Source organism: Echeneis naucrates, chromosome 9 (assembly GCF_900963305.1).
Source record: "Echeneis naucrates chromosome 9, fEcheNa1.1, whole genome shotgun sequence".
Classification (NCBI taxonomy): domain Eukaryota; kingdom Metazoa; phylum Chordata; class Actinopteri; order Carangiformes; family Echeneidae; genus Echeneis; species Echeneis naucrates.
Window position 1 is genome coordinate 3,633,157 of NC_042519.1, and position 10,561 is coordinate 3,643,717.

The 10,561-nt window shown below is 37.9% G+C and overlaps 2 protein-coding genes across 3 annotated transcripts; both read left to right on the plus strand.

Moving 5' to 3' along the window:
• The first annotated feature begins 722 nt into the window (after positions 1-722).
• Positions 723-3,663, plus strand: myl2b (myosin, light chain 2b, regulatory, cardiac, slow). The gene is made up of 7 exons (XM_029511436.1): positions 723-789; positions 2,018-2,107; positions 2,220-2,295; positions 2,748-2,852; positions 2,975-3,053; positions 3,133-3,181; positions 3,294-3,663. The coding sequence occupies exons 1-7, from the start codon at positions 787-789 to the stop codon at positions 3,396-3,398; spliced, it is 507 nt and encodes a 168-aa protein (XP_029367296.1). The 5' UTR covers positions 723-786; the 3' UTR covers positions 3,399-3,663.
• Positions 3,664-6,014: 2,351 nt separating this feature from the next.
• On the plus strand, positions 6,015-10,504 carry LOC115048377 (protein phosphatase 1, catalytic subunit, gamma isozyme). Of its 2 annotated transcripts, none has more exons than XM_029509816.1 (7): positions 6,015-6,431; positions 6,872-7,003; positions 7,137-7,367; positions 7,591-7,695; positions 7,890-8,113; positions 9,202-9,336; positions 9,828-10,504. In XM_029509816.1, exons 1-7 carry the CDS (start codon positions 6,362-6,364, stop codon positions 9,915-9,917), a joined length of 987 nt encoding a protein of 328 aa, XP_029365676.1. In that variant the 5' UTR covers positions 6,015-6,361; the 3' UTR covers positions 9,918-10,504. The 2 variants fall into 2 exon arrangements, with proteins under 2 accessions (XP_029365676.1, XP_029365675.1); XM_029509815.1 differs by having other exon boundaries at positions 6,015-6,416.
• Positions 10,505-10,561: the final 57 nt, after the last annotated feature.

Below are 10,561 nucleotides of genomic sequence, written 5' to 3' on the forward strand. Positions count from 1 at the left end.
ATTGTAAGTGTCTGGTGTTATTTACTTGATCCAATTAAACTAAAAAGTATTCATTTTAACCATGTAACTCTCAAAGTTAAACAAAATTATATGTATCTACTCTCAATAATTTGGGGTCAGACCTTTATTTCTTTAGATTTTTGAATCTTAAATTGATAGCCACTAAACCACTGTTATGACAACCATTTCATTTGATACACTCTTGTGTATCTTGTGTATTTAAAGCGCCTCCTAACTGGTTAGGCATACAAAGCCAAGGTCTATGTTACACAGATGTTTTGTCTCATATATGGAGAATAACTATTGAACAGTGCTCTAAAGTAAAAAAAAACAAAAACAACAACAACAACACAGCTCTTGAACCGTGTCATTGAATGATGTTACTCACCAACATTTTCCACACCATGGCCTTTGTTTCTTGTGGGGGCTCAGACAGGTTTTGCCAACATGATGACAGATGCCCTCAAGTGTGACTGTCAGTCACAGACACAACTGTTCTCTCCGAGCCAGAGCTATGTAATGTTGTTATTCTTGGGTCTCAGTAATGGAATATGTATGTTTGGCTATTATCCCTAAATCTCATGAACTCCAATAATGGTGGTGGCAAGGGAATAGTGCTCTTTACCTGGGTATCTGACTAAAGAAGGTATGAAGTATTTATAGCCCATAAGCATGCACCATTATAGAGGGGAAAGGGGTCACTATATTTACCCCTTCTTTTGTCTGCCACACACATCACAAAGCAGCAAGGATACTGCTCAGTCCTCATCTAGCAAACACTGAAACATGGTGAGTGTACTGAGATTGAATTTGCATTGGCTTTAATTTTGTTTGCAGCGCCACCAGACTATGAGGAGACATTCTGCTTCTGCTGTACAGTTATTTTGTATATACAGTATATTATATGGTATGCTGTCCTCGCATGTTTAGATAAACTGTACTTGCTCTACTTACACTAGCAATAATGAATCAATAAGGGTGATGACATGTCAATACGTGCATGGGTGCTAAATAGAGATAAAAAAAAAACACAAAAACAATTCTTAACACTATTCCATTGGTGATTTCTTGATTATTTTGTCTACTCATCAATAATTTTGTAACTGTAGTGTTTAACAGGAAGGAGATGGGGACAGGAGGTGAGAGACGGAGAAAACCCCCCCAAAAAAAGCATAGGAGAGGAAATGGGAGGAGACAAAAGGAAACAGGAGAGGGGATGAAACAAGGTTAAAAGAATAGAGTGGTGAAGAGCAGGCGAAGAGAGACGAAACAAGATTTTTTTAAACATTATTTTCATTTATTTCACTTTTTTTATATGAAGTTTTTGTTGGTATTCCTGTGATCTGTTCCAAGCAGCAAGAAACTGCACATTTTGCCTCCCATGCCATGATTGCATGAATCCCCTGAAAACAAAGAAATAAATAAAGCTGAGCACCAGAGGTCCCCTCCATGAGATACAACTGCTTGAGAGCTAATCCACGACAAGGTATAGACAGCAGCTGTCGAGAGGCCCATAAATCCAAGCAATATGATGTCATTGCTCTGCATCATCTTAGACTATTTTTTACAGTACCTTGGCAGTCATGTAAATAGCTCAGCATAATCCTCGCCTCTGAGGAATTTCTGATCAAACATAGCATAGTGTACCATCCTGTCATCCCCAAGGCCCTACAGAATAATCCCTCATGTGATCCTGGGACTGTAGGAGTGCAAGCAGTGGACCACACCCTCCTGAGCCTTAGTCTGCATTCTCACAAATTGGAAACTTGAGTAAATATTTCCATGACAAACTGATTGCTTGTAATCCTCTCTCATAAAATGTGCCCCCTAATATAAACCCCCATGTTGAGCAATTAATGTCCCCCACATAAGGGTTCATCATCATATGCAGATCACTGGCACCTTATCACTTGTCACATTACAACCAATAATTAGGTAAACTGAAGCATAGAACCGACACATAGAACAGTGACATTAGTAGTATTGGATGAAATAAGAGTGTTACTCAACCTTGCAGGCACCCAAGAAAGCAAAGAAAAGAGCAGAGGGAGCCAGCTCCAATGTGTTCTCCATGTTTGAACAAACGCAGATCCAGGAGTTCAAAGAAGTCAGTGCACTGCAATATCTTTTCTTTCATTTTGGGTATGAGCAGTTGACTGTGTGGTGAATGTTTACTTTATGTACTGAAGTGACATCCTGTTACAATAACACCTCTGCAGGCGTTCACTATCATGGACCAGAACAGAGACGGTTTCATCGATAAGAATGATCTGAGAGACACGTTTGCAGCCTTAGGTAGGACCACTTTATATTTCTTCTTGGTTGGGAGGGTTTCCCATTGTCATGCCTAAGTGCTCCTACTTTAAATAGACAAATTCTATTTTGAGAACCATGAAATCATTCCAGTATTTAACAACATATTCAACCCCGGATAGGTCAATTGCATGGCTGATATAGAGAAATACAATAGTTGATGGTCATGCCTAAAGGTGGTCTTATGGTCACCAATGAATCTAAACGTGCATGTCACTGGACTTTTGGTGGATGCCAGAAAACCCAGACAAATCCACAAAGGAAGAACATGGAAACTCAACACAGAAAGGACAGAACCTTCTTGTTGTGCAAACCACTGGACCACCGTGCTGCCCCTTTTTGATTTTCACCATTAATCGATAAATTAAGAAAAGAAGGATTGAAATAATCTTAAAGCCTAAAGCCTGTTCCACTTTCCTCTCCTCCCCTTCCAGGCCGTTTGAATGTGAAGCAAGAGGAGATTGATGATATGTTAAAGGAGGCACCAGGACCAATTAATTTCACAGTTTTTCTCAGCATGTTTGGGGAGAAACTAAAAGGTGGGTTGGGAGTATATGATGGCATACTGTATGTTAATAACTTACAAGGAGTACAATAACACACTACAGCAGGTGTTACTGTTATTTTACTTTTCATGAAACTCAGAGCTGTTCATCTTTAGGTTCTGACCCGGAAGAGACCATTCTCAATGCTTTCAAAGTCTTTGATCCTGAGGGACAAGGGACATTAAAGAAAGACTTGTAAGTGACTGCCCAATACACTCACTCCTCAGTAAGGTAGATGCCCAGTATGCTTACCATCACTGTTTTTTTCTCACAGTGTCACAGAGATGCTGACGACCCAGGCTGACAGGTTCTCCCCTGAAGAGGTCTGAGCCCTGCATCTTTGCCAGTGTTACAGTGGGCAGCAATGTTTCTGTTCATTTCAAAAATACAACAATTAGTTTTTTGTTGTTTTCTTCTTTTTTTTTTCGCTCATAGATGGAGCAGATGTTTACGGCTTTCCCTCCAGATGTAGCAGGAAACCTGGACTACAAGAACCTAGTACATATCATCACACATGGTGAAGAAAAGGACCAGGAATGAATCATTCATTCCTGAGATTTTCCTCCGACGGTTCAATCAATAGGTCGTGTTTTTGTTGTGATATGTGTGCAATAACATTAACTAGAGAAGAACAGAGAAGAAAAAAACTTCAGCTTCTATGATTTGTTTTCCAGAGTTGAATATCAGTGTATTAATATAAATTCATCAATTGCTATAACATGTATAGGTACGGATATGTTCAGCTAAAGTGTAATTGCCTGATATTTAATATAATTAAAAGCTTATGTGAACATATAAAAGGGAACATTACATGCTGTGAGATTACTTTTCTGAAACTAAAAAGGAGGAGTTTGTTCATATATGTGCAGATTCATGTACATTAATATTTTATGATTAAATTTAATTAGCAATATAGTCCATTAAAAATATTGTGCTCTCCTGAATGAACAGTAGTGGACTAAAATGCAGACAAGTAGAGCTCAGCAGTCACAAGTTGTATTGTCCAAGAGTAAATCTCTCAACCACATAAATATGCTGTATATGCATATTAGAGTGAACATACTGAGCCTGGTATCAGTCATGAACCATAAAAAAGGTTCATAATAAGGATATCTAGAATTATGGACCTGAGATTCACACTTTGTACTCTGTACTTTTACTACCATCAAACTCCCTCTGTTAAGGCTCCAAATAAAACCATTTGCCCCATGGTCAGATGCAAGATAGAACAAACAAAATCTTCATTTGCCACAATACGACTCTGAACAGATATTTGATTGCCCAAGACAAATTTCCCCCAAGGGAAACAAATAAAGAAACCTTGACCTTGATTGTTTCTTATAAAGGAAAATGAATTTAGTAAACAAACTGAGATTGACTCAGTGTGAATCCTGGGGAGTCATATACACAGTCCCAATCCTGGTAGTAACCAGGATCTTATTTTTTACAGACACAGATCTGAGTAAAATTATATCATGGACTATCAATGTATTCTCAAACCAAATGATTGGATCTATATGTTTGGAGTAGTAAAATATATATATATATATATATAGATTTGAAGAGCTTTCACACTGTCGGCACCCTTCACTCCAGGAACAGACACTATTGACATCAACAGCGACTTTATTCATCATTATAGTGAAAGAATGGCTGTGTAATCTAAATTTATTTACTTTTAGATTTTGGTAAAACTAATCATGATGACGAAGCAGTTAACCACTTGTACTATAAATACTTTACAGTTTTGAAAGACACGGGCCTAATATGAAAAGGATGTTTATATTGATATTTCCTGTCTTTACTGGAGTCATCAAATTTATGAGTGATGTTTCATGAAATGTTCTATGCCACGGGGGAAAGACAGAAATGGTTTTAATAGACAAACCTGAGATTAAATGATTAAGAAGTTCTATAGAAATCAATTTTATGATATATCTGCTCTTCTGGTTGAAATTGGAAAAGCTATGCTACATATATGCGACACCTCCAAAGATTTTGCCTTTCATCCTTGCTAGCTTTAATTCTGGTTCTTGGATGTAAGCTCTTTAACCATCGATCTGTTGATTTGCAGCTTCTTTTTGCACTACACTTTTTGTATGCATATTCCTTGTATTCCATATACCTAGTAATGTTTTCTTAGTCTAGATGGGTGTCTTTTAATTTTACTCAAGCAACTAATCTTAATCAAGCTTGAAAAGTTCATCTGAGTTGTATAACATTTTTAATAGATTTCAAAAGATGTTTGATCACTTTATAATTACGTGAATTGCAGTTCACAACTGCAATTAGAGACAGCCTACCAAGAAGGACAGGTCTATATTTTCACCACTACCATATTCTTACTAATAATTAAGCTACTGCACAACTACCAAAGTAATAAACTTTAATAGTAATAAACTCCCCACTAAGATTTATTGCCCCAACTCACCTACTCTTTACCCATTCATTTTAGGCAAAAATGCACATTATCTTTTACCACAACACATTTTATTTTTTACATATTTATTACACATTTTATGTACTATAAATACAAAACATAATAAATGGTATGGTAAAACAAAAGTTACCAACTTTTCTCTTCGGATGGGGGGCGGACAGGCCTCCAGAGTAGTTTAAATCCTCCTTGGCATCGATGCTCTACCTCTCTGGACTCAACTGCAGGGATGAATACCAGTTTTCCTTCATTCACTCATTTAATGAGGATGGTGGGGGCACTGTCAAACACTTCCATCTAAAATGACCTGTAAATGTTGAATGTGGTAAACATCTGGTGACTGTGAGAGCTAACGCAGATGATTCACATAACTGCCCTATGCCCTGAGACAGGGAGCACGGTCGCTGTGTCTCCCTGCTCATCTCTCAGCTGTTCGTTTGAATGTGCCATCTCTCTGTAGACAAACACTAAAGGCTTTTTAAGACAGTGATAACCCTTTGTATCCCCTTGGCCACGTTTGTATCGAAAATGGCTGGTTTCTGGTGACCAAACATCCAAACAACTAGTTAATGATCAAGCTTGCTTTTTTTTTTTTTTTTTCTTACCTTCTTCAGCTCATCTTTGTGATCGCGTTAGGCGATGTGTCCTTCCAGTACAGTAGGGGGCAGCCGGGGGACGGCTACCAGCAGCCTCCTTGAAGAAACTAGCTAGCTCTGTACGAGGTGCGGCAGAGGAAAAACAAGGGACCGGACACCATAGCTAGCGGGTGGTTAGTGCGGCTGACGTTTATTTTTATTTTTTTTTATTCCTCGTTTCTAAGCAAAAGCCATCATTGGATGTCGATTTTTTTTTATCTGAGAGGTTTAAGTAGCGTGTTAGATTATCCGACGCGTCAAGGAGTGGCTAACCAGAAGCAGAGTCACCCCGATTTTACCTTCAGCCGGAAAATCAGCGAAGCTAACATTAGGTAGCTAATGTCAGGGTAGCTAGCGGGCTAGCTTTCACTAGTGTGTTAACGCCAAGACCTAGATTTGACTCGGTCACTTTCACCAACGCCAACGTTGCAATGGCTGATGTTGATAAACTCAACATTGACAGTATCATCCAACGTCTCTTAGAGGGTAAGGAAAGGCCAAGTATTGCCTATGAAAGGCTGTTTGGGTTATTTGCATGCTGTTTGCGACAGACACGGACAGTGGACACAAACGGCTATAGTTCCGCAGGCGTGCGCATACTAATGTGTTGAATTGTATTTAATAATACTATTAGCTGGCTAACATGTTTTTATTCTGTACGGTCTACCATCCATTTTCACCAGTTTGGCGTGTTAGCGTAGCTGAAGGGCACGAATGGACACTACATTATATGGTCCAATACACACACACACACCTAAACACAGACACAAACTTTGTGTGTCAATAAGCCCACTGTATGTCCTACTGTAAAATCATACAGATTTAGCAGAGCAATCGTTTAGTACCATTCATGCCATAGTATAACAATAGTGTAACAAACTAGCCGTGACTGTGTGCAGTATTTTATGTTTGCTGACCTTTTTGTTTGTTTTCCGTTGCAGTCAGAGGAGCAAAGCCTGGAAAGAATGTGCAGCTGCAGGAGAATGAGATCCGTGGATTATGCCTGAAATCCAGGGAGATCTTTCTCAGTCAGCCCATTCTTCTGGAACTGGAGGCCCCTCTCAAGATTTGTGGTAAGATATGTATTTACGATGCGTATTAATTTGTAAAGAATTGGCCAGTTTGATAGAGCTATACCATCATTGAATAGATTAGTATGTGCAAATCAGTTCAGTGCTGTTGGTGCGAGTTTCCCTTGTCCTGCAGGTGACATCCACGGGCAATACTATGACCTGCTGAGGCTGTTTGAGTATGGTGGCTTCCCTCCAGAAAGCAACTACCTGTTCCTTGGAGACTATGTAGACAGGGGAAAGCAGTCTCTGGAAACCATCTGTCTTCTGCTGGCATATAAAATCAAATATCCGGAGAACTTCTTTTTGCTGAGGGGAAACCATGAGTGTGCTTCAATCAACAGAATATATGGTTTCTACGATGAATGTGAGTAATATATATTGAATGGAATGATTAGCATCTGACAAGTTCCACAGCTGTGTTTTAATGTGTCTTTAAAATATTTTGCAACAACACGATTGGTTGATCTTTACATTCCGTGGATTATTTAGCTGTATGGGTGAGCTTAATATGTGCTTAATAACAAGTGTGTTTAATGTTCTGAGATGATGAAGAGTTAAAATGTATATTATTTGTTTTAATGATTTAGGTAAAAGAAGGTACAACATCAAACTCTGGAAGACCTTCACAGATTGTTTTAACTGCCTCCCTATTGCCGCCATTGTTGATGAGAAGATCTTTTGCTGCCATGGTGGTGAGTGCTTAATTCGCAATAATTTATATTCACAGATGTCGTTAACTCCACTATGGATTAGTTTCATGTACAATATCCAAAGTGATGTCAACCATTGCTGTTTGCCTTTGAGTAATACAGTCTTTGTAATCCTCACCCATATGTAATGGTTATTATGTTATGTTTATTTGTACCTTTACTGCCATTGTGTTAAGGACTGTCACCTGATCTTCAGTCCATGGAACAGATCAGACGCATCATGCGCCCCACTGATGTGCCTGACCAAGGTCTGCTGTGCGATCTGCTCTGGTCTGATCCAGACAAAGATGTTTTGGGCTGGGGAGAGAACGACAGAGGTGTATCATTTACCTTTGGCTCAGAGGTGGTGGCGAAGTTCCTGCATAAGCATGATCTGGATCTGATTTGTCGTGCCCATCAGGTACAATTCCTCCAACTCTGTAAACAGAAATCTGACTTGCTACTCCTGCTTGGTCACTGGATAAGGTGATAGAACTAATATAAAGAAATCAGGTCTTTATACACTGTATAGGAAGCTGTACGCATACTGGCCCTCATTTATCAAGCATGAGCCACATCCAAAAAAATCATGTTATGTTAGGTTTTACGTGTGATTTACCAAACATTTCGATTAGAATCAATCACAGCATAGGTGTGCATAGCTGAAAACTATATGGCTAATAAATTGCATCATGTTCCTTTACATTTAGGTAAAGGCAAAATTGTCTCATTCAAAGATTGCCACTAATGAATCATGTTGCTTAGCATGCAGACTGAAGGTGCACTGGACCCCAGCTTGCCACTGCCAATAATAGAGATCAATAATAGATTACTCGTTGTTTCGAATTAAATAAAATTTTGTAAATTGTGTCACCTGTAGTTGGCCTGGCTATTGCAATAAAATAGACATCAATCCTAATCATAATAAATAATATATCCTATGAATGATAATATTCTTTAAACATATTAATAATAACAATAGTATTGTCTATAAATCCGAATGATATCTTATTACCTAATTATCTGATACATACATACATATTACTATGGCATAGTACAGGTCCACACTGATTTAAAAACTTGTTTACTCAAGGTGTAGGCTTTGCATGAGATTTTAGCATACCCTGCGCTCACCTCTGAAATGATAAATGCCAAGCTGTCAGTGGAAATGGGAGTACAATCAATATACACCTATTTTATGGCATATGCTCATTTGATAAATGAGGGTGACAGTAGTCACTGACCTTTTTTTTTTATACCTAATGTTAATGTCTACTTGTAAATGCTGATTGCATTTATCTCAGGGAATAAAAGAGAAAATGTAGATTTGTGTGACAGTAATGTGTTTTCGAATTACCTGAATAATCTCTGATTTATCGAGTGACACTCCAGTTTTGGAAAAAGTTTATTTGATTGTAATTTACACTATTCACATTCAAGATTGTGCCTCAACAAATGTATCCATGAATTGTATAAATTAAATAATAAATTCTATTATTTCACTTGCAGGTTGTTGAAGATGGCTATGAATTTTTTGCAAAGAGGCAGCTTGTCACTTTGTTTTCAGCACCTAACTATTGTGGAGAATTTGATAATGCTGGTGCCATGATGAGCGTAGATGAAACCCTCATGTGCTCTTTTCAGGTACAGTGCCTTTGAGCTTTAAGTGCTTAATATGATTTCCACCTGGGGTTAATATTGCCCATTATTGCACATTAAATTGTTGTGCCAAGGCAAATTGATTTGCAAATGTATAATGTATGGAGTAATGACATGGGGGGGAAAATTGTCACACCTGACACTAGTTTGTAATGTTATATTTTTTGTGTCTACAAGGCCAATAAATGAAACTCCTAAAAATTATTCAAAATTATGTGCCAAGGTTACTGCAGCTAAAATATTAATTTAAAACACAGAAAACACACCACTAAACATTACTAGTAAATATATATTGCTGAGGTGCATATATAATAATAATAATCAGCTTTTTCTTTTTCTTTTTTTTTTCTTTTTTTTTTTTTCATTTCATAATTGATAGTTTCAGTTGAAGAGAATGGAATGTGCCTTACAAATATCTTGGATGTTTTATCACAACTTTAGGTTGTGCTGGAATTTCAACTCTAATATTTTTGTAGATCTTGAAACCAGCTGAAAAAAAGAAGCCCAACGGCAGCCGTCCAGTGACTCCACCTCGCAACATGGTCACAAAGCAAGCCAAGAAATGAGGGCTGAGGTGGGGGGCTAATGACCAGAGTTTCACTCCTCTTCTGCTTCTGTCTTCTGCATTTGAAGGAATGGTTCTCCTTCGTGCTGCCAATACTGAAAAGATATCCACTCCTACCCGAAAGCAAAATATTTTGTTGTTTTGTCCACAGGGGTAAATTGATATGTCACCATGAAAACCTCAGGTGTTTTGCACTCCATTTTGCAGCTAGTCTTTGCCACATATGACTGTTCAATCAGGAAAAATGTAATAATATGGCGACTTATGCACAGGAATGCCTTGTTTGAAACTGTGCACAATTTTTCCTTTTTTTTTTTTTTCTTCTTGTCTTATTCATTTGGCATCTTTTTCTTCACGGTCTGTAATAGATATTAATGACTATAAAACCCACAGGGATAGTCAGAAACACTTCTTCAGTAAAACTTTATTTACAGTTATTTTGCAGTGCAAGTCATATAACATTGACTCTACACTGCATCATCACATTTTTAAACAAGTCTTGTGCTAAATTAAATGAATAAGAAAGCACTCTTGTAATGTCTAAATCTTTCTAATAAACTTTGAGTGTATTTTAGGGGGGGATTAGTATTTGCATTGTCATTTGTTTACTTTTTTTTGCTTTACAGCACAAACTGAAATGCAAGA

Coding starts and splice junctions, on each gene's coding strand:
- myl2b (XM_029511436.1), top strand. Junction 2,108..2,219: donor AGATCCAGGAGTTCAAAGAA/GTCAGTGCACTG, acceptor ACACCTCTGCAG/GCGTTCACTATCATGGACCA. Junction 2,296..2,747: donor AGACACGTTTGCAGCCTTAG/GTAGGACCACTT, acceptor CTCCCCTTCCAG/GCCGTTTGAATGTGAAGCAA.
- LOC115048377 (XM_029509816.1), top strand. CDS start 6,362: ATGGCTGATGTTGATAAACTCAACATTGACAGTATCATCCAACGTCTC. Junction 7,368..7,590: donor ATATGGTTTCTACGATGAAT/GTGAGTAATATA, acceptor TTAATGATTTAG/GTAAAAGAAGGTACAACATC. Junction 8,114..9,201: donor TGATTTGTCGTGCCCATCAG/GTACAATTCCTC, acceptor TTTCACTTGCAG/GTTGTTGAAGATGGCTATGA.